This window comes from Scyliorhinus torazame, chromosome 3, assembly GCF_047496885.1.
Source record: "Scyliorhinus torazame isolate Kashiwa2021f chromosome 3, sScyTor2.1, whole genome shotgun sequence".
NCBI classification, from domain to species: Eukaryota; Metazoa; Chordata; class Chondrichthyes; order Carcharhiniformes; family Scyliorhinidae; genus Scyliorhinus; species Scyliorhinus torazame.
The window spans coordinates 90,789,968-90,809,988 of record NC_092709.1 but is presented as its reverse complement, the minus strand read 5'-3'; the positions used below and the strand labels follow the sequence as shown (position 1 = coordinate 90,809,988).

The 20,021-nt window shown below is 48.1% G+C and overlaps 1 protein-coding gene across 3 annotated transcripts in view; it reads left to right on the top strand.

Annotated features, from left to right (window-relative positions):
- afap1 (actin filament associated protein 1) overlaps positions 1-20,021 on the top strand; it is a 342,584-nt gene that overhangs the window by 130,106 nt on the left and 192,457 nt on the right. For all 3 annotated transcript variants that reach the window (XM_072495955.1, XM_072495957.1, XM_072495956.1), the window contains exons 2-3: positions 1,929-2,057; positions 8,265-8,362. In XM_072495955.1, coding sequence (XP_072352056.1) covers positions 1,929-2,057; positions 8,265-8,362 — 227 coding nt within the window. The remainder of the gene's footprint in view (positions 1-1,928; positions 2,058-8,264; positions 8,363-20,021) is intronic.

The following is a 20,021-nucleotide window of genomic DNA, read 5'->3' as shown; positions in this document are numbered from 1 at the left end:
CATTGCTTTCCCGGTTACTCGATCATTTCCAACTGCTCTGGTATGGATCCTTCATGTGCGATCCTGAATCTGACTCGCTCGGGTGTTCACACCAAAGCACCACCGACATGGAAGAGGCCAGAAGGCAGATCCATGACAAGAAACATGGCAACGTAAAAATGCTTAACAGCATGGGTCTTACTGATGACGAGGTGCAAATGAGGTCCTGAACTGTAACGGTTAGAAGTGTCATGAGAATGTCACTTTAAGAAATGTTTGGCTGCTCATGTTACTGCAGTGATGTCAGAGTGTGGGTGGAGCTGAGCTCTGGCTCTGCTTTTTAGTTTCACTTTGAGAAAAGCTTGGGTGTGTCTGTTTTTTTTTTGGTTTCGTTTCAGTGTTGGAGCTGAAGCCAGACAAAGCAGGTGTACTGTTGTTCTCTCTGCCATGAAAAGAGTATCCGTTGATCATTTGGTGAATTCAGAATTATAAATGTTTTAAAGGTATTTATTTTGTCTTCTGGATATTGTTTGGGAATTTATTAAGGATTACTTAGTGTTGTATTCTTTGGGGGTTGTATTTGAATTAATGGTTGCTAAGATGTTCACTATGTTTTAAGAAGGTTAACTTGCGTTCATAGAATAAACATTGTTTTGCTTTTTAAAAAATACTTTTCGATTTCTGCTGGACCACACCTGTAGAGTGGGCCGTGTGCTCCCCATACCACAATCTATTAAAAATTGTGGGTCAGGTGAACTCCATGATATACTTTGGGGTTCTCTAAACCCTGACCCATAACAGAAGAAGCCATTAGCTGCAGCATCTGCTTGGAGGTTTCCCACACAACTGCCTCAAGTACTCAAATAATCTTATCCCTTACGCAATTGGAAATCTGTGTAATTAGATACAAGGGATATCTTGGTGGAAGATATAGAGTGCCAGCACGTAACACCAGGGTCTTGCAATTTTTCTTCCACAGATAAAGACCTTTTTTTTTTTTTTGCTTCTCCCTTTTTGCAAACTCTACATCTCAATTCTATCTGATGCTTATCCATTCGCTGAAGGCTGTTGGATAAGGAAGAAAGCAGACTCCAGGAATTTGCTGGCTGTGAGGTTACTGCAGCGGCAGCAAGGAGCAAGCTAGCAGTGGAGGTCTAGAACTCTGCAGCAAATGAAGAAGGTGGCCATGCCACAACCTTGAAGCACCGAGGGGATGGGCTTGGCAAGAAGTGATTTGATTTACACCCCTGCCACTGTCAGCCTATTTCAGCTTTCTAAAGGAACCGTACCAAACCGTAAAATTACATTTTAAATTTTAAAATTTGTGGGAAAAGTGACAGATTTGACAGGATGCTCATTCTACAGGTATAATGGGGATGTTTTATGTGGTTTCTCTACCGGAGGGGGGAATTATGAATAATTTATCTTGTGTCAGATTTAGTGATTTGTGTATTATCTGGGGAGAATACTGATGTATTATATCAAGTAAACCTTGCCATTCTGTTCTATTGGTATGATTTGTTCATGCAAGGTTGTCAAGACAAACAGAAATTAATAGCAGTCTTCTGGGACCAAAACAAATGATTTAACAGCATGTGGTGCTGAGACTTTAGTGACTGAACGATACGGGAATGTCATAGTTTGCATGCATTTAAAATAAATTCACAAATCACAAAGTTCCAGCTTTCCCATACTATACAGTACACAAGACGTGATTCTGCATCCAAGTAAGGAGCAGGATTTATTTCAGAGAATCACAGGTGCACAACATATTATTTTCCGTTTATTATAATTAATGGACAGAAACTCAGCTGCTGACCCTCAATTTCCTCATGAGTACTATACAGTGCCTTTCCTCACAGGAAATGCTGGATTGTAGAATTGCACCTACATTGTGTGATGGTTAGTGGATTATTGTGGACTGATCATTGCACTTTTTGCTCTTTCAGTGATGGAGGAGTTGATTGTGGAATTACATCTATTTCTGGAACTTCTTGATCATGAGTATCTAACCTCCTCGGCCAGAGAGAAAAAGACTGCAGTCTGCAACATCTTGCGGAGGATCAAAGCAGTGCCTAGTAAGTAACACAACCATACTCCTTTAATCCATTCTACTTACAGAAGAATTGAACAAATCACCGAGGGCCCCAAAATTCCGGTTGTTCCCAATGGCACAAGGATGGTGGATGTGTGTGCGTGGGGCCAATATTTGAGGGGGATGTTAGGATCTGGGGCAGCAATTCAAAAGGTAATTGATTATAGTGGGATGCTCAGTTTTTATTTTGGGGAGGGTAAAGTATCTTCTGGATTTGGAGCCGATCTATCAGAACTTCAGCCCTGTATATTCAATTTAGGGCATTTCAGAAAGCTAATATTACCACAGAGTAACAATTAGTTGTCAACTACTGGTTAAAAGTATTACTGAAATGGCCCGGGCCTTATGCTAGCCAGTTGGAGTGAGCCTGTCACCTTGTCCCACATTGCAGAATTTAATGCTCATTTTCCCTTTTAATGCTCTGTCCCTTCCTCCCTCTGCTCTAATTAAGTCCAGTATGGGAAGGCTTATGGTTTGCTTTCTCGCTCTGAAGTCAGTTGAGGCCCTTGCATGAGCTGTGAGACACCCCATGGCTCGTTCTTTCAAGGCCCCACTGTTCCCCCACGCCAGCGCCGCCTCTCTCAGCCATCCCCATGCTCACTAACCTGTGACCTGGAAACCTCACTGATCCTGTGCCGCTGGTGGGCGCATTGCTGGCAGCTAGCACTGTTCATAGCAGATGCCCGTCCGATTAGTTGACAACTCTGGCTGGGTGGGAATTCTATTCATGGGGTACTTGATCCCGAGAGGCATTCTTCTTTCAGTTAATTATATATACATGGACTTTAAGCAAGTCATATCTCATGACGGACAGGGCTGGGATTTGTCTGCCCCGCCATGACCTCATTGGATCACCTTTCTGGGTGCCATGTTTAAACCACACACGCGTACATCATTCGCTCTCTGCATCCCGGGGCTGTTTGCGGCGAGTGATGGCCTCCAAAGGTAAGAAGCCGACTGCCTCTAAGTCAGCGAGAATGCATTGGGGGCAGTTCTGGACACTGTGGAGGAATGCTTGGACATTCTTTACCCCCATAATATCAGAAGGAAGTCTACTAACCTCACCACGCCAACTTGGGGGCAGATTGTCAGGGCAGTCAGTGCCAACACTCCTCCGAGGAGCTCTGCCATCCAGTGTAGGAAGAGGATGAATGATCTCATGTGCTCCAGCAGGGTACGTTAACCTTCCCCTCACTCGCAACTCTCACTCTCACAAACCCATCAAGAATTTGGAGGGTTACTGTTGACGACAATCTCACACATCTACCAATATACGGATCACCACCACTGACACTCACATACACATTGACATCTTCATCTCTTCTCACACCCCTTGCAGCTCATATCCTCAGCCGTACACCGGTTCCCTCAGCATACACTGAAGTCAGGGGCTGGATTCTCCGCCCCGCCCCGCCACATTTCTGCCTTGACCCATCAGCAGGATTCTATGTTACGCCAGCCGGTCAATGAGGTTTCCCATTGTGGGGAAACCCCGCGCCATCGGGAAACCGAGTGCCGGCAAAACGGAAAATCGCACCGGCGGAGAATCCAGCCCCAGGTATCCTTATCATCTGCCTTGGAATCCGCCCTGCTCACAATCTGTCCATTTGTTTTATGCAGGACAAGACAGCCCACAACCAAAGGGTGAGATTCCAGACCAGAGAAGAGATGCCGGAGCTCAGACCCCTCACCCAGTATGAAAAATGTGTGGCAGAGCTGACCGGCGGGGACCTGTACTGTTCCTGCCATTTAAAAATGGCATCCTGATCACTCGCTACAACGGGCAGTTCCGGCGAGCAGAGCTCCCCGATGTAAAGATCGGGGCTATGTGCGGCCATGGCTGCACGTTCCTCATTCAGGCTCCTTATTCAACACGAGTAGCGTTGAATAGCCATGTGTTTCTCGGCACTGCGAGTGCCGGGAAACACGAGGCTAAATGCGCTTGTTAGGGGACTTGGTTCCCTTTTGGGAAGATTGCGCTCCTTGTCTTGCTAATTTAATCACATTTCTTGAGCAAGGAGCGAGGAGGATTGATGAGGATACTGCAGTGGATGTTATCTACATGGATTTTAATAAAGCATTTGACAAGGTTGGCTCAGTGACAGGAAACTAAGACCGGGATTCTCCACTTGGGAAACTATGGGAACGATCTACCGGCCGCACGACTTGGCCAGGGGAATCCCAGCAGCTTCCCAGCAGCCAGTACGCCTCGCGGGATCTACCCAGGCATCGCGAGGCACTGCGATCAGGGTCCCACCCACAAAGGTCGGGACCAAATAGAGCCTCCTAAGTAGGTTTTAAGCCTACTTTAGCATACTCACCCGGGATCTACCAGCCTCCCGGCATATAACGGCCACCCCAGGGATTCCCTAGCCGGGTGCCACAAATGTGTACCAAGTGGAAATGCACCTGCGGGGGATCTCTCGGCACATTAGAGTGGTTGCGGACAGTGCAGGGTGTGCCTCTTGAATATGGACATCTTGGCACTGCCAGCCTGGCACCTTGGCACTGCCAACCTGACACTGCTAAGGTGCCCAAATGGCACTGAAAAGCCAGCAGGAGCACTGCCAGGGTGTCAGTACCAGGGTGGCACTGCCAAGGGCCAGGGCCTGAGGAGGGCTATGTCCATGAAAGGAGGGGGTGGCATATGAAGGATATGGGGGGTGCAGGGTGGGTATGAAGGGGCATGTTGTAAGGTTGTGGGAGTGAAGGGGTGGGAAGGCCTGGAATGGGGAGGGCCCTCAGCAACCCTATAGTGGGGTGTGGGGTAATGCCCATCTATGTGGGGGACCCGCAAGCTCACTTCGAGATCGGGGCACCATTTCAAAACGATGGCCTTCCCACCCTCGTCAAGTGCCAGGAAACATCCGGCTAATCGCTCTGCGGGGCTCTGTTCCATTCAGGTGGATTGCACTCGCAAGTCTTCAGATTTGCTCAACATTATGACACTATGACTTATTCTTTCTAACTTTCTAAGGATTAATATCTGAAAAAAATAGGGTAGACTATGCAGGAATTCCTGTTTCTCAGACAGCAAATCACACTGTTTGATGTTGTAAGACTGACAATTGCCCTGCAAGCACTTAAAATTCTAAATGTCGCTGTTAAACAGTAATGTTGGTAAGAATTGGCACTGTGCTAACTCACATCAAACAAGTTTTGAAAGTATCACTTGACTTTACGTCAAACAATTGAGAGAATTAATCTATCAAGTGAATTTGAATGTTAGACATTCTCAGAAGTCTTTTATTTTTGTGAATCATAAGAATTTTGTGCGTCTATAAAGCATCTATAATGAGGTTTATTAAAAAATCACAGGATAGTAATCTGCCTTGGATCAAAGACTGGGTGACATAGTATTAATGTCCCCTCTTTGATGTTCTACAAAATGGTCTTGACCATTAGTTTGACCTAAATTGGCCTGGAATATGCATGAGACGACCTATTGTTATTGTTATCACAGATGCAGTTATTTCTCATGTGGACCGGAATTTCCATACCAATATTGGTCAAGTTGTTTAAATTTTGATTCTGGGGCATATTGGATTTGGGTTGATACATCGAGGCAGAAGATGATGGTTTGCACAATCAACTCTATGTTAAGCATCGCCTGGTGTGACTCAGAAATTTCACTCTGACATGATAGTCTCTGCCACATTTGTTGCAAAAGAAGACCGTGGGCTGAGCAGGTGCCTCTATTTTATCGGAGCCTTTTTCTCAGCCAGCTGAGCTTCGGGTTTCTGCCCGCCTCTTCCAATGCCCTTCCAAACAGTCAGCCACCAGAAGTTACAGTAAGGAGTCTTACGACACCAGGTTAAAGTCCAACAGGTTTGTTTTGAATCACTAGCTTTCGGAGCACTGCTCCTTCCTCAGGTGAATGAAGAGGGAAGTTACAGGGGAAGGTCGAATCAGACTATTGAGTTGGATGATAAGCCATGATCATAATGAATGGCGGAGCAGCCTTGAACGGATGAATGGCCTCCTCCTCATATTTTCTATGTTTCTATCTCTGCTATTGTCTCCCAGTTGTCAGTGTCAATGTCTGTTATGTTCATATCTTGCTTGCAGGGGACCTTGTAGTGGAGGTATGGATATTCAGGGGGGGGGTGACTCAGTGGCCAGTTCATGATACAGAAGGCTGAATATACAGCCAATTTCCATTCAATTAACATGGCCAAGCCAACGCAGATGTCATTGGCTTAGCAACGAGTGTATGCTTTTAAAAAAATTTGTGGAGTACCCAATTATTTTTTTCCAATTAAGGGGCAATTTAGTGTGGCCAATCCACCTAACCTGAACATTTTTAGGTTGTGGGGGTGAGACCCACGCAGGCACGGGGAGAATGTGCAAACTTTGCACAGACAGTGACCCGGGGCCAGGATCAAACCCGGGTCCTCAGTGCCTAGGCAGCAGTGCTAACCACTGCACCACCGTGCTGCCCCAGCAACAAGTGTATGCTGATGGAATTAAAACACTCCAGATTCTGAGTCACTGACCTTGTCCAGCCAGCCAAGAGGTGCCAAGGATATGTCTGAGACTGCGAAGGTGGAAACTGCTCAGCCTTTTCTCCTACCTAGCTGATGTTGTCCAAGTCTCACCACTACAGAGGAGGGGGCTGAAGTCACAGATGTGGTATACTTACAATTTGACGTTCTCAGTTTGGCTACTGTTATTTCGCAATCCCTTACTCGGCTTCGAACAAAAGCTGCACTTTTGCAATGCATGTGTTGATTTCAGTATCAACTGCCAGATTGCTGGACCATGACTCATGATTTCCTAATGCTTGGTTGCAACTTGCCACAACAATGACATATGGACACGTTAGTCTGCCTTTGGGCTCACTGCAGATTTTCTATCAGGATTTACTCTCTTACCCTTCAACTCTACCCAGGTATTCACAAGGCAGTGGAGCCAAACAGTATTAGATGGTAACTTGGCTGATGAGTGCCAGGGCATGTCCACTCCGTGTCAGTGGGCTTGCATACTGCATGTCTGTGAGCCAAACCTCTTCCAGTTGTGTTGTATTCCAAAGCGGTAAATGTGTCAATGCTAATTGGGCCCTTGCAATTTTCTGACCTGAAAGCAATAGGGCAACATGGTAGCACAGGGGTTAGCACTGTGGCTTCACAGCGCCAGAGTCCCAGGTTCAATTCCCCGCTGTGTCATTGTCTGTGCGAAGTCTGCACGTTCTCCCCGTGTCTACGTGGGTTTCCTCCGGGTGCTCCGGTTTCCTCCCACAGTCCAAAGACTTGCAGGTTAGATGGATTACCCTTAGTGTCCAAAAAGGTTAGGAGGGCTATTGGGTTACGGGGATGTTGTGGAATTGAGGGCTTAAATGGGTCAGTGCAGACTCGATGGGCCGAATGGCCTCCTTCTGCACTGTATGCTCTATGAATTGTCATTTTGTACATTGTCTGTTTCCCTGCTGGACTGTCTTATGTCTCATTCATATCTCTCTCTGTGTGTTTGTTTGTGAATCATATATTGATGATCTATTATCATAGAATCCCTACAGTGCAGAAGGAGGCCATTCAGCCCATTAGGTTGGCACCGACCCTCCGAAAGAACACCCTACTAGGCCCACTATCCTTTTGGACACGTAAGGGGCAATTTAGTGTGGACAAACCACCTAATCTGCACATCTTTGGACTGTGGGAGGAAACTGGAGTACCCGGAGGAAACCCACACAGGCGGGGAGAAAGCGCAAACTCCAAACAGACAGTTACCCGAGGCCGGAATTGAACCCGGGTCTCTGGCGCTGTGAGGCAGCAGTGCTAATCACTGTGCTACCGTGCCGCCCACTTGTTTGTCGATCAATCAACAATTTAAGTACTTTTAAACAGATGCCTTAAATTTGTTCTGCAATCTCAGATTAAAATATCTAAATATGTTTCTGAATCTATTTCCACGGAGAGTGGTTGCATTTAACCATTCTGTCACCTTTAGAAGTGATACTGGACTACAGGAAATATTGAAAAATAGCCATTTTGCCCAAGATCTTTAGTAGGTAATCGCCTAGCAGAGCTGATTCAGGTCACCGATGTCTACCATAAGATTGCTATTGCTGAAGTACAGCTGATGATATTTTGATATTGTTTCACATTTTTATCAGATATGCATTGATTGAATTAATTCAAATTTGCAGAAATGTTGCATTCTTTCCTGCTAATTTGCTTTTTTTTTACTCCAGATTTTCAAATGAAAAACTCGACACATAAGCATGACTTATCCTGCAGTATGCCTGCTCCACCTCAGATCCCTCTACCTGAGATCCCTCATCCATGGCATGTGAGTAGTCCCCCATTCTTACTGTGATCACGGCTAAAACCAATTTGAACAAAGTAGTGCTTTGTCCAACTGCTTATCCAAAGAGCAAATCCTAACCATAAAGTAACAATTATTGACCTCTTATTACACATTTGTAATTTTTATTGCATATTAATTCCTAGACTGCTGGTAGATCCAGGAAAATACCACTCCATTTTTCTTTTGGTTTACTGCTGGCAGGTAACGATTCACCACATGATGGTGCAAGAAGCGATGATACAAGCACGGTAGCACAGTGGGTAGCTATATGGCTTCACAGCGCCAGGGTCCCAAGTTCGAATCCCGGCTTGGGTTACTGTCTGTGCGGAGTCTGCACGATCCCCCCGTGTCTGTGTGGGGTTCCTCCGGGTGCTCTGGTTTCCTCCCACAAGTCCCGAAAGCCGTGCTATTAGGTAATTTGGACATTCTGAATTCTCCCTCTGTGTACCCGAACTGGCGCCGGAATGTGGCGACTAGGGGCTTTTCACAGTAACTTCATTGCCGTGTTAATGTAAGCCTACTTGTGACAATAAAAGATGATTATTATTTACCGTTCAGTCATGCCGGGCTTGGTGACGCAATGAGGCCGTTGAATCTTGCGAGAGGCCTCATGAGATTTCATATGCTCGAGACGGTTTGAGAGATTCAACCGAACCTCGCGAGACACCATGACCTGGATCTCTTCATCGCTGGGCAAGATCCAGATTAGTATATTTAAATGAGCTAATAGGTTCATGTCTGCGCCGGATTCTCCGGGGCCCAGGACCAAATGACCGTGCCTGTGAGACTGTGCCAGGGTGCCGTTTAGCACTGTTTTTCACAAACTGGGCCAGATAATGGCACCTGAGGTGGAGGGGTCTCCCAGGCCATTAGAGACCCCTGGGTGGGTGGAGGTTGGGCAGGGTGGCACCTTGGCACTCCCGCTGGCACTCGGGGGCAGCCAGCCTGTGTGCTGCCAGGGTGCCCAGGTGTCCCTGCAGGCTGGCAGGGACATTGCTCGAGTGCCTGCCAGGCTGGCTGTGCCCAGGTATCTGGGTACCAGGTTGCCCATGCCAGGGTCTGGCCCAGGTACCTTGCCCATAAGAGGTGGGGTGAGGGGGGCTCGAAGACCCCAGATAAGTTGGGTGTAGAGGGGGGGACGGAGGCTGCGATGGGGTTGCTGGGGGGGGGGGGTGGGTTCAAAAGAATGTGGCTGCCTTTAAAAATGGCACCCCGATCCATGAGTCATTGCAGGAAATGATATATTTGTGGTCTAGTCGGGGTGTTCCTCGCCAAAGCCAGAAAATCGGCAAAGCGCCATTGAATAGAGGCACCGAGAAACATCCCGCTCAACGCACTAGAAACCGGACTCTACTTTCTTCCGATTGAATCATGCCCTTAATTTGGGCAAAATGCATGGTGGGGATGTGAGGAAGAAGCTTTTTACCCAGTGAGTGCTAACAACTTGAAATTTGTCACCTGTGAGGGTGGTGGAAATGGAGATCTATGACTTCAAAGGAAATTGGGTGGACACTTGACAGAAATAAACTTGCAGACCTACAGGGATAGACTGGATTGCTCTCTGGAGAGCTGACATGGACTACAATGAGCTGAATGGCTTCATGTGTTGCATTGTTGGGATTAAAAACTGATCCCTTCTTTTGAATATTACTCTTTTCTAGCGCTTGCTCTGTGCTTTTGAGATTGCTAAAACAGTAAACTCCACATTACTGACACAATAAATTGAAAACATCTGGGTTTGGATTATTCATTGAGTAGTATATCCACCAGAAGAGTTTTCCAATGGTTTCATCAGCCAGCAATCTGGTGTTTTAGGTTAAAATATTTTCCTGATGCTATCATGTTGATAATGGGATTTAGTCCTGGGGTGGCCGACACGAACAATGGAGGCTAGGTTGCAGAAGTTACGCCACTTTCAATTTTTGACATTCTCCAATTTCTACCAGGTAACTGCAGCTCAAAGGAGCAGACCCTGGTAGGCATTGTGTCCACTTTTGGAACACCACCAAATTTGAAGGGCCAATACTTTAGGCATCCCAGGTAGCCACTCAAAATAGTTGTTAGACAGCCAATTAACATATGAAAGGGGTCTAATATCTGTTGATGGACCTTCTGCAACATGTGGAACTGGTGAGTGGAGCAGATGCTGAGCTGGCGTTCAGGATTCTGACGGGGCTGCTGTGCCACCAGTGAAAAGTAAGTCTGCATTTTTGACCAACCTTTCAAAGGAACAGCAGTGTTCCACCAACTCCAAAGTCATCACGATCAACATCACACACACGCTTGCGAATCCTTTTGGGCTGCTAAAAGTTGGCACTGCTGAAATAAATGAAAGGGAGTCTATTGTCAACAGTGTAAAATACCACTGGCTAAACTAACATTTGGATTCCAGCAGTCATCCCTTGTCCTCACTCACAGGAAAGTATAGCCGTTATTTTAAACATAGTTTGTAGATTTTTACTCGCCCGACATTACTTTTTTGGTGCTAAGAATTCTGTGATGGCAAATTCTGGCTTGCCAGTTCAAAATTAGATTTTTTTATTGACCTAATATTAAAGATTTGTGCCATATTTCACCCTTACATTGCAAATGAACTTGTGAGGGCAGTTTGCCTAGTTTTTCATTGGATGCACTGGAGGTAATTAAAACTTTTGGGATGAAATTTAATGCCCTCTCCTGTGGTGAGTTTGGTGGTGGGAGGGGCATTTCATCAGGCTAGAGGTTGCCTAGTGCAGACCCTGCCATCTTCCTGTCTCTACCAATTAAGTCTGTGATGGTAATGCCCATGGATGATTAATACCAACCAAAGGGCCTCATTCTACCGCTGCTGGTATTAACCCAGTGGCAGGCGGGGCAATTACCAAAAGGGCAGCATGACGGGCAAACCTGTGCCCCGTTTCTTCTGGCCTTCCAGGGGCTCCCCCTCTCAAAGGCACTCAGTGCCTGATCAAGGGACCAACATTGGGAAGTTTGGGTTGGGTGGTACTATGAGGTTGGTTGGCTCTTGCAGCCAACCCCCCCCCCTTCTCCCTTCCCCACAATCATCACCCAGCAACTCTGCTGCCATCACTCACCTATGGCCTGGGAATCAGCAATAATACTAAACCTCTAGTGGGTATTGTATCGACAGCAGCCGTCACCTCCCTGGTGATGCTGTCCTTCAGTGGAGCAGCTGGTGTCTGATTGGCTGGCAGTTCTCAGCAGGTGAATTTCCCCCCTCCCCCAGGTCCTTGATCCCAGGGAATGCCTGCCCCTTCCCAGTTAAGTGCCTGAGCAGCAGGGGGAGGGGTCTCCTACTAGCTCTCCGCTGGTGGGCGAGACCTCGATCATCACCATGGATTATCACCCTTGCTGTGGGCAGAAAGCAGGTGGTCATGGAGCAGCTATATGTTGTACACTCAATCTGATTTGTCCTTTCTGTCAAAAGACAGTGGTTTGAAAGATCAGGTGGGTTCCATAACCATTGGCCAATCCAATACCACCAATGAATTGCCCATGTCAAAAGTGAAAACTATACCAGAATATCCACTCCCACCAAGCCATGCTCATGCCCCCATGAGCAGCTATACCCCCCAAACAACCTTATGTCCCCTTATGCCCCAATGCCAAGTTATATTCCAACCCACTTCCCTTGGCCCCTCATGCCACATTTACCAACTATGGCACTTCCATGCCCACTGTACAGAAACAATGATCCCTATAGTAACAGCAAGATGGGTTTTGAAAAAAGTTTTACAAACATAGTCCATTGATAACCAGAGATATGATAACGGCAGATAGTGGGGGTGGGGGGGGGGGGGAATAATTGCGGAAAGTGGGTGGGGGGATGTGGTGAGAAACCCCTGGTCAGATTAGTTACATGGAACGTGAGGGGTGTGGGGGAGCCAGTGAAGAGGTGGTGGGTGTTTGCACACCTAAAAGGCTTCAAAAGATTCACCTGAGGGTGAAAGATCAGGTGAGACTCAGGAAGGACTGGGTAAGCCAAGTATTTCAGTGAGGGTTCGACAGCAGGGCGCGGGGCGTAGCGGTTTTGGTCTAAGGGAGTGAGGTGTATGATGGAGAAAGTGGTGGTGGACCAGGAGGGTAGATATGTGATAGTAACAGGGGCATTGGAGGGGAGGTTGGTGGCGTTGGCAAGTGTGTATGGCCTGAACTGGGATGATGCAGGGTTTGTGAGGAAGGTGTTTGGGGCCATTCAGGACTTGGATTTGCACAAACTAATAGGAGGAGGGGATTGGAACTTGGTACAAGACAGGAATGTGCTGGGGTTATATGGACCAGAATCCATTACTGATGTCCAAAACCGTCAGTTTGGACCTGACGGTCCCTGCTTGAGCATGGTCTCGGGACTTGTTGCTACGGTAGGGGCTGCTGCGGGGGTGACTTTATTGAGTTCCCGATAATCAATGGTCAGGCGCCATGATCCGTCGGGCTTTCTTACTGGCCAAATCGGGCCATTATTAGTAGAGGCTACCGATCTTAATACGCCCTGCTCTAATAAGCTCTCTATAACTTTTAGGATTTCTCCCTCTGCTTCTCGGGGGAATCCGTACTGGTTTTGGGGTCTAGGGTCCGGTCCTGTTACTTGTACGGAGCCAGTCATCCATCCACAGTCGTGCTTGTGGGTCACGAATGCTGCCCTGTTCTTTTGCAGGACGGCCCTAACCTGCTTGTCCGTGCTAAGCGTGGTGGGGTTGAACCAAAACACGCCTACTGCGCTAATTTTGTTCATGTAGTCCCCTACACTGGTTGACTGGATCGAAGGATAGGTGGTCAGGAATTCATAAAATCAATCCCCAGGATGTGTTCTGCTGTGTGGGGCAGGTCTACTAAAACTACGGGATGTTTTATGGTTATGGTTCCGATTTGAATGGATACAGGGGCTGTGATGTGTCCCTGCTGCGAGTGGCCTGTAAAGCCGCTGAGGGTGATAGTGGCTGTAGTGGGCCACGTGTCCTTTTGAAAAAGGGTGGAGGAATTTATGAAAAATGAAAATCGCTTATTGTCACAAGTAGGCTTCAAATGAAGTTACTGTGAAAAGCCCCTAGTCGCCACATTCCGGCACCTATTCGGGGAGGCTGGTACGGTCCATTCCAGTTGTAACATTCTTGTGACTTTGTTGGGGGTTGTTCTTTCCCTCATTTACCCAGGCGGGGTTTTGAGGTGTTGCTTTTACTGCCTGCATGTCTGCGGCGGCTTGCTTTTCCTCGGTGGTTTTAGCTGTGGGTTTACTCTGGACAGACTGCTTCCAAGTGCGGGACAATCTTTTAACCACCCACTTCTCGTTATGAGCCTCCTCCGAGGGATCATAACTATTACAGGCATTCTGTCCTGCATCTGTGGCATGGGAGATAAGGGTGCGGGTCCATTTGGCCACATTGTCTGGGGACAAATGGGCACAGTCTACGTCTCCAAAAATGGCTTCGAAGTGAATCCACAGGCGTCCTGAAAACGCTGTGGGGTGCTCAGACTTCTTCTGCCTACACTTATTGAGGCCATCTACGGGGTCACTCCGGTTATACCCGATCGCATCCAGGATCGCGGTATGCATTTCTGCAAGGGTGCCTCCTCCTACGTTCTGTGGGTCGGGAAGGGCTGCTGCTACCGATGGATCCAAACTTAGAACCATGAGCTTTACATGCTCTCTCATCCAGGCCGTACATGGTCGCCTGATGTTTGACGGTGGCAAAGAAATGGTGTGGGTCTGAAGTGGGGAGGAACGGTGTGACTTTTGCATACGCGTCCCGTAATTGGGTCACTGCGAGGGGGGTGGAATATAGGAATTCCGCCTCGTCCGATGTGGCTGTGCAGTGGGTTGTTACAGGGTTCATGGGAGCCTGAACTACCTGCTGTGTGGGGGGTGGGGGTGCTTTTCTCCTTTGGGGCTTTCCCTGCGCACATGTTCCCTGAACATACCTCTGCGCTGTTTCCTGTAATTCTTCCCAATCAGGGCCATCTTCCTGGTCTAATTTTTCCCCAAAGGTTTCCTGAAATCCTTTCTGGACAGAAAGCAGTGATTGCAGGTCTGCAATTTGCTTCCGGCACTTTGCATGGTCTATGGTGCTCTGTCTTTGTCTTTGTTCTGTGGTTGCAGCGTGGAGCGCTCTCAAGGCTGCCTTGAGATCACTACATTGTTTCTGTAGCGTCTCCACCTGCTTCTCTGTTTCTTTCCTTACCAGGACTGCACGCTGCGTGTCCTGATGAGCCTTTTCATACTGGGACTGGAAACTACTCAAATGCGCCAGACAAGACTGGTGACCCCGTTTGGCATCAGCCACCTCTTCGTCCTTTGCTGCTAATTTCCTCCTTAATTCCAGATTCTCTTTCTCAACCTCATACATCGACATTACTCATACGATGTATGCCGCCTACTTCTTTGCGGAGCGTCTTGATGACCTCCTCTGTGCCTCGCAATTGTGCCAGACAGGACACAATTGCCATCGGCTTGCGAGCTTTTGCTGAGTTCTCCCACCAAGTATGCCCTATACTTCCGGGACCTGAGTCTTCATTATCGCAGAAATCATTCCACATGGGCCATCCTTTGCCCTTGAGGTATTTCCGGATTTCCTCTTCCCAAATGGGACACAGTCTCACTCTACTGCTCTGGTCGCTGCGACCGCAAATTCCTCGGGGTTCATGAGGCATTGCATTGCCTGCATGGCCATCTTTCCTATCCGCTTGCTTTGATTAAATTTGGAACAGGGGGCTAAGGTGGTGTCGTAGATGCGGGTACGGCTTGCGCTAATTTCCGAAATACAGACTTGCGACAGTTTTGACGCAACAAAAATCTATCAGTTTTACCGCATAGCCCTGTTAGTTACGCATGCATACACACACTTCCGAATTGTGACTATTAATCCGAACTGCTTGAACACTTGTGGTTTTCTGTTTCCAATTGGATTCTAATTCAAAATTTCTTGGGTTCTCCTGGAGTGGTTTTCCACTTCTAGAGCGGGTCCTGTCAGGATGTCGCCAAAATGTTGCTCGTTTTAGCCTTCGTTTACTTTATTCTTATTCTGTCACCTTTGCTCATGAGTCGCCCGGTATCTTTCTGATACTGCCACGTGGTTGAAGTCCAAGTAATGATTAATAATGCAACACACCGTTTAGTAAGAATTAAATCAACGCTCATTTATTATATACAGTAATAAATACTTGTACAATAATCCTACTTCTAGACTACTACCTACCACTAAAGGCCAATACTTAACTTTGGAAACGGCCCACCAGGTCAGGGAAACGAATGGTCTTTCGAATTGGTTCTGAGCCTGCGGGATTCAAAGGCTGGCACAAGTCGATAGTCAGGAGCGCCTATCTGGTAGTGATCGCTGGAGTAAGACTTACGGTTTTCTTTGTCGAAGGGTCTCGAAGGTTGCGAGCAGGAAGAGAAGGGTCGATCTGAACTTGACCCCTATTTTTATAGTCCCCAGGGACTTCCCGCCTCTCGGGGCGGACCTCGTACCTGGTTCCAAGTGATTGGACTTGGTCCCAATCACTTGGTTCGATATGCTCCAATAATGGGGCGATTCCTTGATCGGGGGGTGGTCGTCTACCTTCCTTTGTCACAGCCCCTGCTGGCGCCGAAAGATCTGGATCGGCTTTATGTTGCTAATGTGTAGCAATTGTCCCTGGGGATGGCTGCTTAATATGCAGATGGCTGGGTTGTTGTGATGTTGATGGCTGCAGGATTCGGTCTGGGCTGACTTCCACAGAGGCGAATACACTTTTACCTGCAGCTGTCCGTTTGAGTCCAGTTGGCTGATTTTCCCATCAGCCTCTTTCGTTTGCCATTTTACATCGGGGTTTGACCATTCTAATCGGGAATCAGCCATTTTAGGTGGCTACAGTGCTATGGGAGGCCATGAAGGTGGTAGAGGGGGGAGATGATATTGTTTAAGGCCAAGGTGGATAAAGAGGTGAGGGATGAGCGTCAAAGGCTGATAGAGGAGATGTTGGAGGTGGACAGGATGTACGGGGCAGATGCGTATCCTGTACTTTTGGACAGAAGGTGAGAGGTACAGGCTAGCTTTGATCGGTTGTCCACAGGAAAGGCGGTGCGCCAACTGAGTTGGGTGAGGGGAGTGATTTTATGAGTATGGGGAGAAGGCAAGCCAACTTCGGAGGGAGGCGGCGGTGAGGGAAATTGTCCAGGTGCAGGATAGTACGGGGAAATTGATGGTGGCCCAGACCAGATTAATAAGGTGAATAGCAGTTGCTTCACAGCTCCAGGGTCCCAGCTTCGATTCCTGGCTTGGGTCCCTGTCTGTGTGGAGTCTGCATGTTCTACTCGTGTCTGCGTGGGTTTCCTCCGGGTGCTCCGGTTTCCTCCCACAGTCCAGAGGTGAACAGGTTAGGTGAATTGGCCACGCTAAATTTCCCTTAGTGTCCAAAAAGTTTAGGTGGGGTTACTAGGTCACGCGGATAGGGTGGAGGTGTGGACTTGGGTAAGGTGTTCTTTTCAAGGGCCGGTGCAGACTCGATGGACTGTATGGCCTCCTCCTGCACTGTAAATTCTATGATGAGGCTGAAGGACTAGGACTGAATTGAGTTTGGACTTCGTTTTTATCTTTTTTCCTTTCAGGTGGTATTTGGGAGGGGATGATTTGGGGAGTTTGTGGTAATGGGCAGCATGGTAGCATAGTGGTTAGCATTATGGCTTCACAGCGCCAGGGTCCCAGGTTCGATCCCTGGCCTGGGTCACTGTGCGGAGTCTTTACGTTCTCCCCGTGTCTGCGTGGGCTTCCGGGTGCTACGGTTTCCTCCTACAAGTCCCGAAAGACTTGCTGTTCGGTAAATTGGACATTATGAATTCTCCCTCTGTGTACCCGAACAGCAGCCGGAATGTGGCGACTAGGGGCTTTTCACAGTAACTTAATTGCAGTGTTAATGTAAGCCTACTTGTGACAATAAAGATTATTAAAAAATTATTTGTTGGGATTTGTTTCTTCTTGGTTTGATGGATCATGGTGTTAGGGATTTGGAAGGTCTGGGTGTGGGGGGCCTTTGTGTTGGGTTTCATTTTGATATTGGGCAGGAGTTTAGACGATGGCTGGGGAACTTCTGGAAAGGCGGGGGTGGGGTAGATGGCTGATGGCGATTAGGGGTAGGGCTGGGTCCCACCGGCTGGGCGGGGCCAAGAGTAATGGTGTCACTGTTAGGGGAGGGGCTGTGAGACCCTCGGTTCATTTGATAACGTGGAACGTGCAAGGGTTGGGGGACCCAGTGAAGCGAGCCAGGGTTTTCTCGCAGTTTAAGAGCTTGATAGCCAACATGGTTCTGCTGCTAGAGACCCACCTGAGGATGAAGGAAAATTATTTTTTAAAAGCCAGAGGGGTTGAATAAAGGGGAGCCAGTGCACACTTCGTCACCTGGTCATAATGCTACTCTATCAGTTGATTTTAATTGACAGAAATTCACGCAGGGTATGTTGGAACCCGTTCTGGAAGTTCTGAAGCAAAGTCTTGCTGCATGAAGTTCATAGCATGTATGATCTCATTAAAGCCTTCACTTTGGCTTCAGTAATGCTACTATTATGGTTACGTAACCTCACCCCCCCCCCCCCCCCCCACACCGCCGAGGTGCTGTTACGTATGTGCCATGTTTGTGTAGCCCTATACTAAACGGCACACTGGCGAGGTCTCGCAGGCGTGGCTGTTGATTCCTGGGCGCCTGATGAATCTGGTTTCTATGTATTTAAATGAGCTTAATGACTCATTTAAATATGCAGACATGGACTTTGCCAGGTGGAGTGAGTCTGGTGTATTGCAATCGGCCCGGCGCCCAGCATGGAACCCGGATTGGTGCTTGTGCGCAATTCACCTGCTGCGCGCTGATCCGCGCCGGGCGCAATGCATTCGCTGAATCGCACCCAACAACCTCAATTTGTAGAGTGTCTTTAATATGTTAAGATATTCCATGTGGGTTCACAAGACTTAAGGAAAACGGTCAAAGATATTAGTTGGAATGGCTGATGGTTTGGTCAAATAAGTATGTTCAAATCGACTTCCAGTGGTGGCCATGGAGGAGTAGGTCACACATTTGGTAGCTCCCGCTTGTGATGAAATTTTTGGACCTTTTCTCCTGGTTTTTTCGGAATTTCACTGGATAAATCAGTGGAGAGCGAGACAGTGAGGAGAAATCCCCCACCAGCGTATGGAGCAGTGGACTAGAAGTGGCCATGTAAGGAGACATAGTCAAGCAAGAAAGACGCGTGCAGAGCCGGCAGCGCAGGAAAGCATGGCGGAATCGCAGGATCCTGGTGGGGTGGCACAGTGGTCGACGGTACAGCTGGTGAAGTTCTTTGAGGAGAGCTTCACCAAGCTAAAGAAAGATACGCTGGACCCGATTAAAGCATCGATTGATTGGGTGGAACAGAATCTAGAACCGCACGGACGGGTGATTCAGTAGGTGGAGGAAAAGGTGTTCGAGCAAGAGGACCATTTAACCGTTTTGGAGGTCGAGGTGGAGCTGATGAAGGACCACCAGAAAAGGTTGCAGGAGAAGTTGGAGGACTTGGAGAACAGGTCCAGGAGACAGAACCTGAGGATCGTCGGCCTCCCTGAGGGCAGTGAGGGTTTATATGTGGCAAGTAAGCTGATGGGAGATGGGCGTCTATGCGGCACTTGGAAGTGGACAGAGCGCATAGAGCTCTTGCAAGGAAGTCGCGAGCGAATGAACCGCCGAGGCCGATGGTGGTGCGAATGCACCGGTTCCTGGTCAAGGAACAGATTTTGCGGTGGGCCAAGCAGGTATGGAGCTGCGTGTGGGAGAACTGAGTTGCGCATCTACCAGGACCTGGGCGTGAAACTGGCCAGAAGGCAAGCCGGAATTAACAGGGCAAAATTGGCCTGCTTCAAGAAGGGGGTGAAGTTCGGGATGTTGCATCCAGCGTGTCTTTGGGTCATGTTTGAGGGCCAGGAACTTTATTTTGAAACACCGGACGAAGCTTTGAACTTTATCAAGGACAAAAGGCTAGCAGGGGATTAAGGTCACTGAACCGTGGGGCAGGGCATTGCAGTGGCGATTTGGTCAAAATTACTCCTGTGTTTTGAATATGCAGTGCTCTCTGTAACGAGGGGTTATTTTTGTTTGTCCCCCCCCTTAAGGGCAACACGGTGGTGCAGTGGATAGCACTGCGACTACAGCGCTGAGGACCCGGGTTCAAATCCCGGCCCTGGGTCACTGTCCGTGTGGAGTTTGCACATTCTCCCCGTTTCTGCGTGGGTTTCACCCCCACAACCCAAAAGATGTGCAGGTTAGGTGGATTAGCCACGCTAAATTGCCCCTTAGTTGAAAAAAAATTATAATTGGGTACTCAAAGTTATTTTTTAAAAAAAAAAAATGTTTTGTCTGCCCCTTCCTTTTTTTCTTTGGTCTTCATTGTGATAAGATGCTTGAGGATTTTTTCTGCTGTTTGCTTACTGGGGACTGTGAGCCTTTGAATATATATGTCCGGGGGGGGGGGAGCAATGGGGAGATAGGATGTCGCCATGGCGAGCTACCAGGTTAGCTAACTCACGGAAGCGCAGTGGGCGGGGGGGCGGGAGAAAGAGAGAGAAGAGCAGGTGATACGTTTGATATAGGGGGGGGGGGGGTTGGGTTTTTGGTGCAGTTACTAGGGGGGAAGGAGGGGGGGAGCTCC